The 19,294-nt window shown below is 50.3% G+C and overlaps 1 protein-coding gene across 1 annotated transcript; it reads left to right on the forward strand.

The window, feature by feature from the left end:
- The first annotated feature begins 15,705 nt into the window (after positions 1-15,705).
- On the forward strand, positions 15,706-17,383 carry LOC147913225 (uncharacterized). Its single transcript, XM_087419587.1, has 3 exons — positions 15,706-16,308; positions 16,749-16,945; positions 17,293-17,383. Exons 1-3 carry the CDS (start codon positions 16,113-16,115, stop codon positions 17,350-17,352), a joined length of 453 nt encoding a protein of 150 aa, XP_087275713.1. The 5' UTR covers positions 15,706-16,112; the 3' UTR covers positions 17,353-17,383.
- Positions 17,384-19,294: the final 1,911 nt, after the last annotated feature.

Consider the following 19,294-nt stretch of genomic DNA (forward strand, 5'->3'; position numbering starts at 1 on the left):
AAAACATCCCAAAAGCATCACAAAATGTCCCACTGCTGGAATGCTTGCTACTTTTTCTCCCAGGGATGGATTTTTTCCTCTTACCACTTCTTCCCTCCGTTTTTTCCTTCAACAGGGTTGAATGATTATATATCTCAAAATTCACAATCTCTCCCTTATTTCTACACATATTTTCCCACAAAAGCAGACAAGGCAGTAACAGCTTTCCACATCATGACTGGAGGGAACTATTGATAAACCCTAGGATAATCCCATCATTCTCCTCCTCCACCTGCCCAACATCACTCCAGGTAAGTGTTCTGAGCAGTCCCTAGAGCAGCACTAATATCCATTTAAGCAGAACAGGAAAAAATGAAACACACTGCTTTGGGTGAGGCCTATAGGTGAGAATGGTTTATTCTCCTTGTCTGGGCATAGGACTATTTTTGTTACACATTTTTTGTTTTACTTACATTTTCTTCAAGAAAAGTCCTTCAAGACAGCAGCAAAAGCACAATGGAACTCTCTATCCATCATCTTCAATCATGTTTAAAAATAATAAAAGACAACAGAAACCACTTCAAATGTCCCTCTCCCTTGAGCCCACAGAGCAGCACTCTGCCCTGACAACTGCTCTGAAAACCACGCTGCCATTCAGTGCAGGAGCAGGAGGGAGTCCAGTCTTGTCCTCGGTTCAGCTCTTCTCCTCCCCCCAAGAAAAAATGAAACAGCAGGAAGTGTAAACAACCACTTAATGGAAAATACAAATGGGTCAGTATTTTCAAAATTGGATAAAAGCCTCAGATCTTAAGAAATTCAAGAATGCTAGGATGGGGAAATAGGAAGAGAAAAATAGCATCCTATTTCCCCCTGAAGGTGAGCACTATAGGAACGCAAAGGCAAATGTGGTACACAGCTACTTTCTCTCCTCCACGGACCAGACGCTTTTGTCTTGTTAGTGAGTTCTCTCTCATTCTGTCTTTCCATAAATAACGGTATTTCCTAAATAGTTTACTCTGTGCATATTTCTCCAGCCCCGTTAACTGAGCATGGAGATGAAAAGCCAGGGGTAGGTCCCTCCCCAGGAAAAGCTCACGCGGAGCCCCAGGCCCAACACCGCGCAGCCCTCTTTGCAGAGCCCGTGATGAGTATGGGCGGCACAGGCAGTCCCAGCTGGACCAACAGGGCCCAAGCGGCAGGGCCACGCTGATTCCTAAAGCACCTCTGTGAGAATGAGAAAGGGGTGCCCCCCTCTGAGGGGACACAGTTCCACACGAGGTGCTCATCTTGGTGAGGGGAGCACAGAATGGATTTCCACTCCCACCTGCCACCCAACACAGGTGTCCTTGTGCTGCGCCCAATCTCCACAACCCTGCACAGCAGCCCTGCAAAAAAGTACCTGGGCAACACTGCAGCTCCAAAGTAGGTTTCCAGAAAGAAGCACCTCGCCAAAGACAAATAAATAGGCATTTCAAACATTTCATTACCAGAAATCCTCACATTTGTTAATAGAAATTCATTCCCAAACATATTGAGACTAGAGCAAAAAGGGTCTAGCAGAGAAGGAAAACTAGCAAATTTGGAAAAAGGAAACTCTTACATCTTGAGGGATAATCAGTTGTTTCCTAAAGACCATACTCTTGGACTACAGGTTCAAATAGCTGAACTTCAAATGCATGTCATAAGCTAAACACTAAAACAATCCCTATCCTCTGCAGAAGAAGGCACGATCACATACATTTACCTTTGGGGGTTTACTTTCTCCAAATCTGATACTTTTCCTTCTTTGTTAGACCCTTTTTTGCTCCTGTCCTATACTTATATAAAACCAGATAGCGACACATGTGGTTAAGTTTGTAAAACCTGACAAATAGCCCTCGTGGGTGGTGGACTCCTTGGCTACCTGCATGAAAATAAGAGGAACAGGTAGCCTGGATTATGAAGGGCTTAACATCCAATGGCTTCCAACTCTATCATTCTTTTATGCCCTACCAAAGAGCTAAGTACCACATGGGTCCAACTTAGTGCCAGTCATGCAGGAGAGGCAACAGAAGGCAGCCTGGGGGCTAGGTTGGGGTAAAGCTGAAATGGAGTACAGCCCAGAGTCAGAAGTCTGAGGCCGTGGTTCTCAAACTTTAGTGGGCATCAGAATCTACTGGGGAACTGTTTCACAATCAGATTTCTGGGTCCCTCCCTACATGACCAGTCAGAATGTCCTGGAGTACTTATATTTTGACAAAGCTCCAACTGCTGACATAAGTCCACTACAATGTTTAGAAAGACTGGGATGTCTTCCATACCGATCAGCAATTCCAAAATGAAAGTCAGCCATCTCAAAACCACGCTGTGCAGGTCAGAAAGGGGTGAGAAAAGGATCACCAGCCTGCAGCCTAGCAGGCTGTGCTGGGCGGGAGTCTGTAGCTAGAGTTTCACTATTAAGGGGCAAAAACCCTGTGCTCTAGAAACAAAAAAACTTTTGCATGTGAGAAATATTTCAAACATCTGAAAAAATACTTACTAAAATGAATATCTCTGTACCTTACACCGAAGATAAGCAAATCCGAATTTGCAATTATGTGATTCAGATGTTTTCAGTAACAGAATACTACAGATATAACTAAAGCCCTCTGCGTACCCCTGTCCAATCCCATTCATCTTCTCTTCCCAGAGACAATCACTACCCTGAATTTGGTGTTAGTCGTCCCCATGCACGTTGTTATACTATTACTATGTACCCACACAGCCACAAACAATTTTGCATGCTTTCAGATTTTATGCAAGTGGGAACATTCTGTAAGAATTCTTCTGTTACTTGCTCTCCCACCCCATATTATATTTGGGAGATTCAACCACTTTAATGCATGTGGTTACAGTTTATTTTTCACAATGCTATAATATCAATTGTGTGGGACTACCTAATTTGTGTATTCCACTGCTGGTGGACATTTAAGCTGCAAGGAGAATTCTTGTACTTCTTTTGAACTTATCTTCTTGGACAAGTGTGCAAGGATTTCTTAGAAATGGACATTTTGGGTAAATATGTATGTTTGCCCTCCTTCAATGAGACATCACTATACTACTCTCCAAAGTGGCTGGATCCAGTTACATTCTCACTAGCAGATATAAAAGTTGATTTCTCCACAACCCTACTAATACTTGGTTATCACAGCATTTAATTTTTGCCGATCTGATGAGTGTGAAACGGCATCTCGTTGTTTCAATTTGCATTTCCCTGATTACAAGTCTTTGACAAGTACATTTTCATGCTTTTATATATAATCTGTCAAATATGTGTTTCTCAGTTTAGAAAAGTCTAATCCATCTTGTCTGAATAGGGGCAGTTCTCCCTAAGTATGATGCCAACAGCCACCATAGCTGGAAAGCTGAGGTGCAGGAGGGCAGCAAGAAAACAGCTGACTTAAACAAGGCATCATCTTGGACAAAAGGCCCTAATTAATGCATTTGCTAATTAGTCTTTCCCTTCCCCCTTTTGTCAAGTCTTACTTTCAAGAGAACACTATGTGCCTGCAACCTTAGAACAGGAGAGAGAATGGGGGTGGGGAGAGCGAAAACTAAAACATTTATACAGAAGTACTACAACTGTCTTTACTCAAAGAAAATGCAGCGAATGCAGAACAATACCTATTACTCGACCTTGTAAGGTACTATCCACTCCTAACAGACTCCTGTCAAACTCATCACGTTTGGCTCCCTCTTTGAAACATTCCCACCTTTTTCTCTAGACACTGTCCCCTCCCTTCAGCAACCCTTTCATCTCCCTTCGCCCACAATGACTACATAACCTCTCCTTTGTCCCCATTCCACAGCTTCTGGTCATTACCTATAACATGTGCCCTCTCCCTCTCCTCTAGAACTCCAAGTGCTCTCTTCCTTCCCTTTCCAAGATGCAGCCACAGTACACAACCCACCCAATCACCCGCCTCAAAGAAAAACAGGAATCCCCTGCAATACATGGGTTATATGCCAGGCAGGTGGGTGACTTGTCCCAATCCTCTCAGCGTCCTTCCCCCTTCGCCTGGGATAGCGCTTCCGTCTCTGGGGGTTCTCCAAGTGTGACAGGTCCAGACCACCTGGAAAAAACTCATTCGGCCTTCTGTGGCAGAAACGTCTTTGCCAGGGCCATATATGCACTTCTGTTTGGGGCATGAAGGAAATGGGCCATTTCGTGAACAGGACACCTTACCGGCCCCTCCACAAAAGCAGGCCGCCTCCCTCCTAGTCATCCCAGCTGGGCTGCGTTAGCCCGTGAGGCCGTAGGGAAGGCGGCCTGGCAGACACCAAACGGTGCCCGCGATAAGAAGTTTCTGCGGCTCTGTCCCACTCGCTCAAGAAAGCCCTCCTCCCGAGAGCACACCTCACAGCAGTCTCTCCCCGTGCGGCTCCCCAGGGCACCAGCAAGTCCCCAAAGCGGCCCCTGCTCCTGCGTCCCACCCCGCAAGCGACCGCTTCTCCTAAGCCAGCCCGAAAAGCGCGGTGCGGGCGAGCCTGGGACCAGGGCCTAGCGCCCCTGCCCCCATCAATGTCTCCCGGTTCTCGGGGTGGGGGCTCGTCCTCCTCCCGGCCGCCCTGCTCGCCCCGGGTCCCAGCCAGGCTACGCCCCTCACCCGCCATGGAAGCCTCAGTTTCCTCCTCTGCCCAGCGGAGACCTGGAGGGGTCCTGCCCCGCCCGCCCGGGGGGACGGGGCTGCCCACCCGGTGGGAACACGCTTTGTGAGCCGCGCGGCGAGGACGCAGGGCTCCCCGGGCTCCGGGGACGGACAAAGCTCACCCCGACCACGCTCCACCGCTCCGCGGGGCCGCGGCTGGACCGCACGCCCTGGGCCGCCACCCCCGAGCCCACCCAGCCCCTCCCCTCCGGCCCGCTCCCGGCCCCCGTACCTGCTCCCGGCGCTCGGCCGCCGGCGCCGCCACCTTGGGAGCCCGCGCGGAGAGGCCCGCGGCCCGGAGGGCGGAGGCGGCGGGGAGTCGCGGGGGGCGCACGGGGGGCAGGGCCGGAGCTCGACGGGGTCCAGCCTGAAAGACGACGACTGGGCCTGGAAGTGCGTGGCGGCCGCGGCTGCGGCGGCAGCGCTTCCGCTCTTGGCGGGACGGCGGGCCGCGACTCCGGGCGCGACTCGACCCCGGCGCGGCAAGCGCAGGCTGGGTCCGGGCTGGCGCGGCGGCGGCTCCCCGAGGGCGAGGGGGCGGGGCTGCGGAGGGGGCGGGGCCGCCGCGCCGCCAGGGCCGACCCGCGCCGGGCTCCGGGGCTCCGCTGCGGGGCAGGGTAGGCGGCGCCGGGGGGCGTCCGCTGCTCTGGCCGCCCGACCGGGCCGGGAGGGTGAGGGCCGCCTGCCGGGAGAGCCCCGCTCGGTGCACGGCAGGGCCTCCGGGGCCAGGCCTCGCGCCACCCAGGCCCGCCTGCGCCTGGGGCTGCGCTCGCGGCTGCCTCAGCGGTGTTCGCGCCCGCGGGGGAGCCAGGGGCTCGGCCGGGGCAGCTCTGCTCGCCTGCCCGCCCGCCCCCCGTTGCGCGGCTGCGCCGCCTCGGCCTCCTTCCTCCTCCTCTCCCCCACGCTGCAGCCGCCGTCTCCTCTCCGCTCCCTCTCTCGCCTGTGGCCTCGCCGTTCTTCCCTTTCCGACACTTAGGAAGAAACTCGCTCCCCTTCTTCGGCCGCGTCTCCGGGATGAATCAGGCCCCGCCGATTCAGGACAGCAGAGGCAGAAAGGAAGAGATGGGGATTCGCCGCCTTCTCGGGGTCGAGAGACCCGACTTGAATCGGGAGCGGAGGCCAGCATGGCTCAGCCCTGGCCCCTCGCCCCTTTCTCTGACTTTCTCTTCCTCCTTCTTGCTTTAAACGCCCTTGTTGTTAAAAGACTTACAGGAAACCATCGAACCCAGACGGACCTAGTCTCAAAAGAGGGACAGGCTGTGAGCTGTGCTGACAGGTTTCCTGGGAGAAGAAGTCTGCCGATTCATGATGCCCTTGGGCACCCTCCGCTGCTTGGATGTGCTGCTGGTCACTGAACCCATTTCCTCTACATGTTTCTCTGACTCCCATGTCGAAGCCGTGGAGGAGCAAGATACCTCAGCCGCGTGCCGGGAGTGCCTCTAAGTACAGCCATGTGCGTGAGGGCGCAGCTGAACGGCTGAGCAGATCACTTCAATCAAGTGTCATCCTCAGCCTTTCCCCACACGCAGCCACCAACTGGGGACTGAGCAGACACAGAGCTGCAAGTTGACAAGGCCAGGTGCTACAGCTGGCCCCATGAGAGAGAAGTGTGAATGACTCTTTGGCAACAGGTATTTCAGATTCCACCCTGACACTTACTAGGTGCACGATCTTTCATTCACACAGTCATCGGCCATGTTAGACACCGAAGATACAAAGATGAAGATATAGTCCAGCCCTTCAAAGAGTTAACAACCTCCTTGGAGGATGGTGAGATACATTCTTAGAAGTTAAGAACTTAAGACTGAGTAGGAGTTTACCAAGTGGAGCAGGCTGGGGGACAGTGGACTGGGAAGACATTAAGATTATAATTGGCCAAGGGACCTAAATTTCCTGAATCCCATTCTTGATCTTCTGGTGACAGAGGAGGCAGATAATATCATATTACTAGCTGGGGCTTCAGTCCCAATGCCCACGGTAGAATGCACATAACCGATGCCTATAAACCATGGCATTCTTCTCTCCTTTGATAGGGCTCAGCAGCCTTGAACAAAATCAGACCTATTTTCACCACAAAGCCCAAACCCCAGTTGAAGCTCTTACAACTCCACTTTGGTCAAATGCCTTCCCAACAGCCCTAGAAGAAAAGGAGCAGGCAAGCAGTTTAATCCAGTAACCAAAGGAGCCCACCGAGGCTGCCCTGCAGGCCAAGAAGAAACAAAGGAGAGGACCAGGCCAGGCCCTGGGCCACCTCGCCTTGCCAGTTAAGGGGCGTGAAAGAAAGAATGGAACACGTTCATGTGTGCTGTCATCTTTCTCTTTGAAAAGTTCTATCTTCCAGCAATCATCAAGAAGAGAAATGAGCATGATGTGTTTAGGAAACCACAAGTTTCATAGGGCTGGAGCACAGCCTGGGTGATGAGTAGAGAGTGAAGGAGAGACCAGAAGACCGTGAGAAGTCTTGAATGCCATGTTGAGGCATTTGAATTTAACCCACGTAACTAAAGGGAGCTATTGAAAGGTTTAGTGAGAGAATGCTATGATCAGATTCGATTTTGGAAAGAGTGGCTGCTGTGTAGAAAATGGATTGGAGAGGAACAAGAAGAAAAGCAATAAAACTGGCTGAAAAGCTATTAGGCAAGGGATGTAAGTGACACAAACTGAGGCAGAGGTGGTAGGAATAGAGAGATACTAAGGTGGTAGAATCACCAAGACATAGTTGTTAAGGAAGATGAGAGAGCATCAAGGAGGACAAAGATTTTTGGCTTGGGCAACTGGGTGATAGCAGTGCCATTCCTGAAGATAGAGGAACAGAGAGCTGTGACTCTGGTGAAATCATTCATTTCTGTGACCTCGCTCTCCTCATCCGTATAAGGCAGAAGGGCTAAGGGAGGTGGACTAGAGTCACTACTATACAATTATTAACGTCCTTCTGAGATTGGCACCTAGAGATTTACAAAGGAGAGGCAAGATAGCAGATTGCCCATTTCACTTTTTGTTTCCATTTTTTTAATTGTGGTTAAATATACAGAATTTTATCATTTTAACCATTTTCAAGTATCCAGTCCAGAGGCATTAATTACTGACTGAACTTGGGCTGCCATAAAAAACCACCATAGGTTGGTGGCTTAAACAACAGAAATGTATTTTCTCACAATTCTGGAGACTAGAAGTCCAAGATCAAGGTACCAACATGGTCAGTCTCTGGTGAGAGCTCTCTTCCTGGCTTCTAGATGGCCGATTTCTCACTGTGACCTCACATGGTGGGAAGAGAGAGAGAGCAAACTCTCTGGTGTCTCTTCTTATGAGCGCACCAACCTCATCTTGAGGGCCCCACCCTCAGAACCTAATTATCTCCCAAAGGTCTCATCTCCAAATACCACCACAGTGGGTGTTAGGACTTCAACATATGAATTTGGGGGGACACAATTCACTCCATAGCAACTACCTTCACAATGTGATTCAACCATCACCACCATCCATTTCCAGAATTTTTTTTGTCATCCCAAACAGAAATTCTGTACCTACTAAACAATACTTCTCCCATTCTCTCCTCTCTCCAACCCTTGGTACCTCTATTCTACTTTCTGTCTCTGTGAATCTGCCTATTCTAGGTACCTCATACAAATGGAATCATACACCAGATGTTCTTTTGTGTCTGGCTTATTTCACTTAGCATAATGTTTTCAAAGTTCAACCATGTTGTAGGATGTATCCATTTTATTCCGTTTTAAAGCTGAATAATATTCCACTGTATGTATATACCACACTCTGTTTATCCATCGTTCATCCACCAATGGACATTTATGTTGCTTCCACCTTTTGGCTATTGTGAATAATATTGCTATGAACATTGGTGTACAAGTATCTGTTTGAGCCCTGCTTTCAATTCTTTTGAGTAGGACTGGAGTTGCTGCATCATATGGTAATTCTATGCTTAGCTTTTTGAGGAACCACCAAACTGTTTTCCATAGTGGCTGCACCATTTTACATTCCCACCAGCAATGCACAAGCGTTCCAATCTCTCAACATCCTCATCAACACTTGTCGTTTTCCTCCTTTTTTTTCAGGTTAGCCATCCCAATGGGTGTAAAGTGGTATCTCATTGTGGTTTTGATTTGCATTTCCCATTTCACTTTCAAGCCCAGCATATCTCTTACTTGCATTTGTCTTTCAGCTTGGTTAGCAAATTTTGAGGGGGGGTGGTAGATAGAGTAAAGAGATTATAAGAAAATACTAAGAGTTATTTCCTGAAAAATTGTTACACAACGATAGACTTCTAATAGTATGTAAAACTAAAAGAAGAGCAAGATAGTCTCGGCTACACCCCAGAATACTCTGCAGCCTTAGCAACTGAGGGACTCCAGATGAGGTGGAACTCCATGACAGTCCTAACCACGCCCAGCAAAGCAGTGGAGGTGGCACTGCCAGATGGACGAGGCGGAGCAGGAGATCATGAATTTAACCACCCATACCTCGTGACTACACTTGTTCACAAGCACATCACAAACACCTGTGAAACACCTCTGAGGTTTCCCTGAAACACCTGGGGATGTGTATTACAGGGTGTGGGTGAGGGCAAGAGAACACAGGCTGACCTTCTTCTCGCTGTTGTAACGCTAATAAGCATGAGTTTCTATTTCTTAGGCTAGAATCCTAAAATGAGAATTGCTAGGTCAATGTTGTTAAAGGTTTTACTTTCCAGAAAAATTGTAGCAATTTATTTATATAATTATCTATTTATTTATCTATCTATTTATTTGTTTTTGGTGAGGAAGGTTGGCCCTGAGCTAACGTCTGTGCCAATCTTCCTCTACTTTGTCTGTGGGATGCCTCCACAGCATGGCTTGATGAGCCGTGTGTAGGTCCGTGCCCAGAATGCGAACCCGTGAACCCCCAGCCACCGAAAATCTCTTTATTTCTTCTTAAATATAGGGGATTGACTTGATCCTATTCCTTGCTTGCAAAGCCTCTGGCATTGGTTTTATTTATTTACTTCTCTCTTCTATCCATATTCTCCGATCTCATTCCCCTTTCCCACCACAGGAAATCATTCCAGTGTGTTTGGTGTATATCCTTTTGTTTGTAAGTGTTTATTTTAAAGGTGTATTACTGCTCTAAATCCATGTATTTTTTCTTATCTAAATAGTATTGTAAGATATATATTTTTTCTTCCTTGCAGCAACATGTTTTTAAGATCTGGGGCATTGTTTCTAAGTACTGCATAGTACTCCATCCACCACATTTTGCCTAAGGACTTCTTCAATTATGGGCACCTGAATTGTCTCCAACTCCCCACAACCAAAAACTAAGCTGCTGTGAATATCTTTATATGTGTCCTTATGGGAGCTGTGTGAGAATCTCTGGGTTATATGTCCATTAGCAGAATTGGATATTTTATAGTTTTTTTCTCTTTTACATAGTAGTGATTTTCATTTTTTGATTACGGATAAGGATAAGTGTGTGTGTGTGTGTGTGTGTGTGTGTGTGTATTTCTTTAACCACTATATTCTTCCAGGAATTTTACATCCTTAGCCCTACCCTCCATTGCTTCTTTAAAGACTAATTTACACTGTAATTGCTCGTAACATATTGAATAAATGTGATACGTGAGTCCACACATGAGTCAATCATGATACTCAAAGAGAGAAAGGGAGAGAGAAAGGAGAAAAAAGCTCATTTGCCTCCAATGGAAATACTATGATACTGACTCCTTGTCAGGAATTTCGTAATTAAAGAGAAAGAGTCAAGCATTTAACTTGCCATTTGAGGAAGAAATTAGGTTCATCTCCAATCGATGAGGGACAACTCTTCTTTACAGAAGAATGTCAGCTAATAAATGTAGAAGAACTGATAGAATTAGAAAATCACCATTTTGCAATCTCCAATGAGATAACTGATTCAGGCAAGGATCATCAGCGAATGTCCAACTATTAAAAAAGGAAGAAAGAAAAAAGACCAATCTACCATTGTATCTTTTTCCAACTACTCACTTGCCCTGCGAACACTTCAATTTGCCTTCTGCTGCCACCATTCTATGAAAACTGCAGTGCTTGAAGGACAGTGGTGACTTCCCAACTGCTAACTACAACGGCCTTTCCTCACCCTCCATCATTGCTTCATGACATTTGACATGAGGGCCACCTCCCTTTTCTCGTAACTCTCTTCTTTCATCCACAAAAGACTGGTTATCTGTTGCTGTATGACAAACCAACCTAATTAAAAGTGGCTTAAAATAATAATTTATTATTGTTTCTCGTGGTTCTGTGGGTAGACTGAGCTCAGCTGGGTGGTTCTCACTCTTATAAGGTTGCAGTCAGATGGTGGCTAGGGCTGGAGGCATCTGGGCTCAGCTGGGCTAGATATCCAAGATGACGTCCTCACTTGCTTTTCTGGTACCTAAGCTGAGATGGCTGGAATAGCTGGAGGTTAGCAGGGCATCTCTCTTTCTCTCTCTCTCTCTCAGTGTGGCCTGGTTGGGCTTCCTAACAGCATGGTAGTCTCAGGATAGAAAGACTTCTTACATGGTACCTGGCTTCCCCAGAGCAAATGTTCCAATGTCCCAGGTGGAAGCCGCAAGGCTGCTTACGAGACAATGAACAGTCTCTTTCTGACCCAATATGCATCATCCACTATTTCCAGCACTGGTTTCTTCAGAAGGTAAAAATAACCTAAAGACCCTTCCAAAGCTTAGAGGGAAACCCATCCATGATTTTTTTTTTTTTTTTTGGTTAACCATCCAGAATTTTACTTAACTGTAATTTAAATTAACCAAAATCTTAGAGATTGTAGCATATACATTATTGTTTGTCTTGCTTTACATTTAGTAGAAATATGGGCATCAAAGTAGTTGGAAACCCATCCATGTTTTATTGTTTCATTGTTAACTATGTGTATATCCATATGTATCCCAAAAGCAATTTTGAAATACTCACTTTTTATCAAGTCTTTCAAAAGCATTTAACTTAGTTTTCATAGAACAAGGAACTATCTTTCTTTTTTCCTCATTGAGACACAACTTACACATGGTAACGTGTACAAATATTAAATGTTCGTCTCAATGAATTTTTATATATGTTCACTTGTGTAATTACCATCCAGTTCAAAATAGAGACCATACTATCTTTCCAGAAGGCTCCTTCATGCCCCTCCAGCCCATACCTCCCCCTAACTTCTATCATCATAGATTAATTTTGCCTGTTTTCAAACATCACATAAGTGGAATCATAACGTTTCTACTCTTTGGTGTCTGGCTTCTTTTGCTTACCACTATTTCATGAGATTCACTCATGCTGCGTGTAGCCATTGTTTGTTCATGGCAGGAGTAGAAGTGCTGAACCGTAGGGTACACATATACTTAGCTTTATAGAGACTGCCGAGTAGCTGTCCAACGTAGATGTACAATTTATACTCCTACCAGCAATAGAAGAAAGTTCCAGGTGCTCCACATCCTCACTCACGCTCGCTTCGTATTGCCAGTCCTTTTAATGTAAGCCATTTTGATGGGGGTCAACAACTCTGTTTTGATCCCCGCCTTGGTTCTCTGGTTCTCCATCTGCTCAGTCCCTTGGCTTAACAGCCCCTCAATGGACTCTTAGGACTTAGGACTCCTGACCAGTGCTTCCTGCCCTTCTTTCCTGGAATAGAGCCCTCTCCCCAGCCCCAGAAGGAATCCTACCGCTCACCACAAAGAAATCTGATCTCTGCTACAGGCTGAGACCTGATTCCAGCACAGACTGGGCCCTAATGCTAACCACAGACATGTCTCTAACCTAGTCACAGAACACACCCGTAGCCCACCACAGACTGAGCCCTAATTACAGCTACAGGGTGAGCCGGGATCCCATTCACAATCTGAGCCATGATCCCAGTAGCAGAGTGAGCTCTCATCCTCCATATAGGCTGAGCCCTGACACTACTCTCAAACTAACCTGATCCAAACTCACACTAATACATACAAACGGGCCAAGCACAATGTTAGAGACTACGAGCCAATGTGAAAATGCGAGAATAAGATGCATCGTGAAGTGAGCTACTATCTCTGTAGTCCCTCCTCCGTTCACTTCAAATTTTAGCTGTAACTGAATTTTGCTAAGTTGGAGAGAGAGACTATAATCAACCCCACCCTGACATGTTGTAAAGAACAGGCTGGAGGCAGGGAGTGTGGCTCAAGGAAGCCTAAAGCTGAGCCAGCCCTGCAGATGGCGGTAAAAAGACGGGTAACCATCTTCCTGTCCTCACGAGATGGTGGTTTTATTTTAAGGGTGTTTTTAATAGCTTAAAAAATGGATTCAAAGAACACTGGGGGAAGCCTCTGATTTTGAGGCTTCTGCCTATGGGGCCATTTTTTAAACAATAGTATCTGACTCCGACGGAGATTTGTTCCTTCATTACGTTCTGATCATACTGCTTTTCCCATCCACCTCCCTACAGTGGCCGTTGGAGAGGAGAAAGAAACCAGAGCTTTCAAGAATAAATGCTCAGGAGACAGCCCTGTGGCATAGCGGTTAAGTGCGTGCGATCCGCTGCTGGCGGCCAGGGTTCAGATCCTGGGCGCACACCGATGCACTGCTTGCCAGGCCATGCTGTGGCGGCCTCCCACATAAAGTGGAGGAAGGTGGGCACAGATGTTAGCTCAGGGCTGATCTTCCTCACAGAAACAACAAAAAAAGAATAAATGCTCAGAGGTTCTGTTTGCCCTCCGTCTGCTGGTCAGCAGCAATCTGCAAACATAATTTTCACCTTTTCTTATGCTCTTGAGAAAAATCTTGATTTAACCCTTAATACTAGGAGAAGTGCACCTGAATGGACTGTGTCCTGTGAAGGATGGGTGAGGGGTCTGCAGAGCAAAGTGTGGTGGGTAGTACTGGGAATACTGGCCACTAGTAGATGCTTAAATATGTATTGACGCAGCAACAAAAATCTACATAGGAAGAAAAATTTATTAAAAATTATAAAAAATAAAACAGCCTAAAAGCCAAATGAACAATAACTTTTGTTCATTATGACAGTCCCAACTCCCATTTGCAAAAGTAATAACGAAATAAATACTTGTTTTACTTTTAGCCTACCCTACTACTTCACTCTAGTCTTCAAAACTGCTGCTTTCTAGCTCTGTGACAATAAAATAGGTTTCACCTAGAAGATCAGTGAGCACCATCTGCAGACACTGAAATCAGAGGTGCTGAAGCAAAAGGGATACAGACAGGTAACTTTACACTCAGGGAACATCCCAACAGCACCACAAAATGTCCTACTACTGGAATGCTTGCTACTGTCTCTTCCAGGGATGGATTTTTTCCTCTTACCACTTCTTCCCTCCGATTACCCTTTCAACAGGGCAAATGATTATATATCTATCAAAATTCACAATCTCTCCCTTATTTCTAGACATATTGTACCACAAAAGCAGACAATGCATTAAGAGTTTTCGACATCATGACTGGAGGGAACTACCGATAAACCCTAGGATAATCCCATCATTCTCCTCACCCACTGCCCAACATCACTCCAGGTAAGTGTTCTGAGCAGTCCCTAGAGCAGCACTAATATCCATTAAAGCACAACAGGAAAAAAAACTTCTTTGAGTAAGGCCTATAGGTGAGAACACTTTATTCCTGTTGTGTGGGGAGAACACCAAAGTTAAGTGTCACTTAGCCCTCAATGAGTAGTGGATGCTGTTTTTAAAACAGGCAATGAAACTGTCATACACACACACACACACCACTTTTGAAAGGACTGCACACGGAGACCACCGACTTTGTCGGGCTATGGTGAATTGCAATGTGTCCTGTGTTCCGATACACCAGGAGTGGAGGAAGATCCAGAGGAAAAAGCGAGAGGAGGAGAGGAGAGCTCGCTGCCGGCTGGAGCAGTCTGGAGAACAGCGAGTGACTCTTGCACTCTGGTCCAGGCCCTCCAAGGGTATAACGGGCCCAATTTCTTTCTGCTTCCGGTAGGCTCTGCCTGATAGCTTCGTGAAGAACATTCAGCGGTCAGGACCCGTTCGCTAAAGCATCTCACCAAACTCGCAAATGGTCACTCCCGGAACGGATCTCCCTGGATTCAAGAAAAATGATTCGAGTTCATCTAGAAGCATCCATGATCTGGAAAATAATTCACCCGTGCTACCTTGCCAAGTCCCCCAAAGTTTTGAAGACCAAATCCTATTTCTTCCAACCTAACGACAGGGGGTCCACTTCCTGCCAGGGATTGACGCTAAGGTCACTTTGGAGAAGAACGTGGACGGGGAATATCTGCTGGTGTGTTGGAACACTGGCTTCTTGCTGAGGAAAGAGATCCAGGATGGATGGAAGCCCTGTGTGCGCTGGACGAAGCCCCCTGCTGGGGGCTGGATGGATGACGCTCAGGCAGGCAGAGGGCGGAGATCCCGACGGCCCTGTAGTCAGCCCGGGAGAGTCGACCAATCGATGCACCTGGAATCTTCAAGGGCCACTGGAAAAGAGCCTGGGATGTGGATGAAATTACGCAGGCTGTGACACACTCACGCGGGGACAGATCGTGTGGCCGTGACTATCCCACTGCTGTGAGATTACAAAGAACCCTTTCGGATGGACGTAGGAATACGTGGCTTTTCCGTCCGGTGAGAGATGACAGCCTGGGACTCACAAATCCGATCCTGCCCTCTCTCTCCCCGAGTTTTCCTGCAGTCCTTGAGAGCGTTGAGTCCTTCCTCTGGTGACCCTTCTCGGGGAGGAAGGCAGAACGTTTGGGACAGACATAAATGCTGACAGCGCAGCCTGGCAGCGTTGTCACGAGCCTAGAGCAACCCTTGCTTGATGGAGGAAAGTGAAGAGAAAAGAACGAGGAAGGCTTGAAGAACAGACTCCAAACGTGCAGTGTCGTGGAGAGCAGAGGTCCGAGCGCGATGGCCCTCGGGCCGAAAGCGCAGCCGCCTGTTGTGTCCAAAACCACGAATCGGGAGCAGCACCACGCTCTTGGGATCCGTCGGGTCTAGAATGGCCTTCGCGCCACGACGGCAGAACGGCGTAGCGGCCACAGAGGACGTCTGTCCCACAGAGACTCCAAGGTTTTCTGCTCCCTGACACCGACACTTGGCTGACCCTGGGCATACGGCGCACCACGCGGCTACACACGCAGACACCCAGAACTGTGCAGACAGAGAGAAAACAAGCACCAGGAAACAGACGACACCGACCGCACAGGTTTGAAGTGAGCGTGCAGCGGCGAACGGAAACGCTCGGCAATGAGCAGCCTGGGAAGAGTCCCAGGGACCGGAGACACAGGGGAATTCCCCCAACCTGCCGCCTCTCCTCAGCTCCCCTCCCCCACCCTGCTGTGCTTCCCAGACACACCCTCGGGCCCGCCCACCCAGCAGGGGGCCCTGGGGGTCTCCTAAAAAGCCACGCCCTCTGCGCACCTGCTCAGTGCCCGGGCCGCTCCTCAGCTCTCCAGACGCGTGCCTCGGGCGGGACCGTGGAAGAAATGGAAGGGGCTCCTCGCGGCAGGAGGCCCGGCCAGGAGCGCCCAGGGAGACAAGGTCCCTCGCACGGGGAAGACCAAGGCCTTCACTCCACGGGAAACCCGTCCTTTCAAGGGAAGCGAGAAGATCGCCATCCCTGTGAGAGGCGGGCAGAGAAGGGCATCCCGGAGACCGCGGAGGGCGCTCGCAGCAGCCCAGGTAGGAGTCGACGTTGTTTTTGGGGAGATGGGTTTTGAGCGAGGGTTGGGAGGTTTCGGGAGACACGAGGGACGGGAGTGGGCTGGGCACAGCGCAGGCCCCGGGAGATCTGCCCTTCCCACGGCTGCAAGCGCTGAGGGAAAGCCAAGGGGAAGGCCAGACCCCTTGCGGGGAGGGCTCTGCCAGCTGAGCCGTCCTCCGGGTCTGGACGGGAGAGACAGTTCCCAGGAGCGTGCCTGCCAGGCAGCTCAGGCAGCTGGATGGTGACGGGAAAGGTAGAGCCTGGGGAGCTGCCCACCGAGGCTCTGGGCGGCTGGAGGAAAGCGGCATCTGGGGGTGGGGCCATGAGGGACCGGGGTCGACCTGCGGCCTCCTCCGATGCCCTCTGGCCCAGAGTCCAGAGAAAAGTCAGGGGGCACTCACGACTCTCTACCCTCCAGCCACAGGGATCACCAGGCAGAGCCAGGTGGCCGAGGGCTCCAGGCACAAGCGGGGCAGAAGCCCCGATGACCCCCCTGGCGGTCGCCACCAAGAAAATGGACTCGGAGAAGAGAAGGCGAGGAGACGACCAGCCCCAGCTCCCTGCAGACGAAAGGACGAACGTGACCCCCCAGAGCAGGACGTCAGGACAGAGGAGGTAGGTTTCTGGGCCGGGCCTTGGCCCCGGTGGGGACGTGGGTGCTGGGCCTCAGTGGCCAACCGAGCACCCAGGGTCAGGGGAGGGGACAGACACCGACCCCGGGGGAGATGCTCCTCAAGCCCTTTCTAGAGGGCCCAGGGGAAGGCGAGCAGCACTTGGCAAGGTTCGGGTCACATCCCGGAAGGGGACCAGAGTCAGGCCTGGTGTAGAGGGGGTCGTGGGAGGAGGCGAGTGGAGTGGGGACCAGGACCGGGAAAGGGAAGGGGCGCTCGGGACCTTGCCAAGGAATCCCGAGGGGCGTCCCCGTCACACCCGCCACAGCTGCCGTTCTCTCTCCCGCGCAGGTTTCGCCCACTCGGCCCCGCCCCTCCGGGACAGGAGGACCCCACCCAGGTCGCCAGTGAGGACCGCCGGCCCCGGGCGCTGCGGCCACAGCCGGGATGCCGGGCCCCCCTCCCCAAAGCGCCTCCGCCGCCGCTGCCTCCTGCCGCCGCCGCCGCCGCACGCCCGCGCGTCCCCGGCCGAGCTCCCTTCCAGGCTCCTCACCCACGTGGGCGCGCTCGAGGTGGCCCTGGGCGAGCTGCGGGCTCCGGGGGGCGCCTTCCTGCCGCGGCCCGCCCGCCCCACGCAGCCCGCCGCCTCGCAGCGCGCCTGGCTCGGCTGGCAGCTGGCGCACGCGGGGGCCACCCTGCACTGGGCGCTCGCGGCGCTCGACGCCCTGCTCGCGGCGCAGCCCCGGCCCGCCTGCCCGCAGCCCTCCCTGCCCGCTGCCGGGGGCTCCGCGGCCCTAGGGGGCGCGCCCGGAGCCGGGGTCCTCGCCCTTCCCGGGCCCGCCCCCCTCTGCCTCGGAGCCGCCCGGACTCTGCCCTCCCAGCTCCCCGTGCCAGGGTCCCTGGCGGCATCTGGCACACTCAGGCCACGAGCTCACCCCAACGGCACCCCACAAATCCTCCGGTCTGGCAAACCGTTTTAGGCACGGACCGGACCTCGCTTCCTACGGGATCGCAGCTCAGGGAAATGGGTCCTCGTGTCCAGAAGGCAGCCCGTGAAGATGAGCGCTCAGAGGAAAACCCTTCTTTTCTTCCAGGGGCTCCGATGACCAGGACTCTCATTGATTTGGACCTTTTCACCAGTGGATGTTTTCCTGGTACAGGAAAAATAAAACCCGCACAAAGAATGGTGTGTGTGTGTGTGTGTGTGTGTGTGTGTGTGTGTTCATTTCTTCGTTTTCCTCAAAGCCCGTACCTCAAGGGCCGCTACCAGTACTTGGTGGGGAGGTGTGTGTGGGGTGAGTGTTTACCTGAGAAGGGATTTCTTCAGGGTGAACTCTTAGAAACCCTCCTGGAATCGAACCTTGCCCTCGAATGAGCACACTGGGTTCTCTGAGGGATGTTCCATGTACTGAACGCCTCTTTGGCTCTTGGTCCAGTAGCTTCCACGTGAATCCCATCAATCTCCTTCCTATTTCAAACCTTTGCCACTGGGATCCAGCAGATCGACCTGGGAGTGATTTGTAAGCCTCTCCAATCTCTTCTTTAGCCTTTTCTTTTACTCGTTGAATGATTCTTGTTTGTGCCCTATGCGTTCGCATTTCACCGCCTTTGCAGACATTCACTGACATCCTGGCGATGGGCATGGCACATGGCGCATGGTGAAATGTGGGCACACGTCAAGAGAGCGCTTGCAAATGTAGAGACTCCTCGCTGCTCCCTCTCCAATCACCAAGGGGCTATTTCCATCACGCCCCTCTGCCGTCTCCACCCCACCCCACGGCCAAAACACCCAACTGATGCTTCTTCTTTCCGAGGAATTCCTTTTCCCAGTTGTCTTGAGCATTCCATCTCGTTTTCTCCTCTGTCCTTGGCTGTGCCTCCTCTTCAAGGTTTCTGCTTTCATTGCCAACCACCGGTCCTCCTGTGTCTTACCTCTCTCGCTTACACGTAATCAGACAATCAATGAGAAAAGCTGTGTTTTCCCTTTGAACTGGCACTGAACATACACATATTCCTTGCTTCTTGCCTCGACCACCTCTCTGAAATACATGTCCTCCCACGATGGAATTGAGAAAACAGGCTCTGAGAGGTTCTCTCCTCGCCAAAGGTCATAGGAAAAGGGAACAGGGGGTTGAGCTCAGATGTGTTCGGTTCCAAAGCTCTAGCTCGGGCTTGTCTGAAATCCACATTCCTCACCTGGACATGGCAACCAGAAGGTGTGACTGGTAGAACAGCCATGTCAAGTGTCACCCAGCCCTCAATGAGTAGTGGATGCTGTTTATAACACAGACAACGAAACTCTCTCTCCCTCTCTCTGTCTCTCTCTGTCTCTCTCTCTCACACACACACAAAC

The sequence above is a fragment of the Ceratotherium simum genome, chromosome 29, assembly GCF_057802395.1.
Source record: "Ceratotherium simum simum isolate JZ-2026a chromosome 29, ASM5780239v1, whole genome shotgun sequence".
Lineage (NCBI taxonomy): Eukaryota > Metazoa > Chordata > Mammalia > Perissodactyla > Rhinocerotidae > Ceratotherium > Ceratotherium simum.

What these genes read in the sequence shown, in the direction of transcription:
- LOC147913225 (XM_087419587.1), top strand. Translation starts at nt 16,113, where the DNA reads ATGGAAGGGGCTCCTCGCGGCAGGAGGCCCGGCCAGGAGCGCCCAGGG. An exon ending in GGGCGCTCGCAGCAGCCCAG is followed by an intron (nt 16,309 to 16,748) that starts GTAGGAGTCGAC and finishes TCTACCCTCCAG; the next exon opens with CCACAGGGATCACCAGGCAG. An exon ending in AGGACGTCAGGACAGAGGAG is followed by an intron (nt 16,946 to 17,292) that starts GTAGGTTTCTGG and finishes TCTCCCGCGCAG; the next exon opens with GTTTCGCCCACTCGGCCCCG.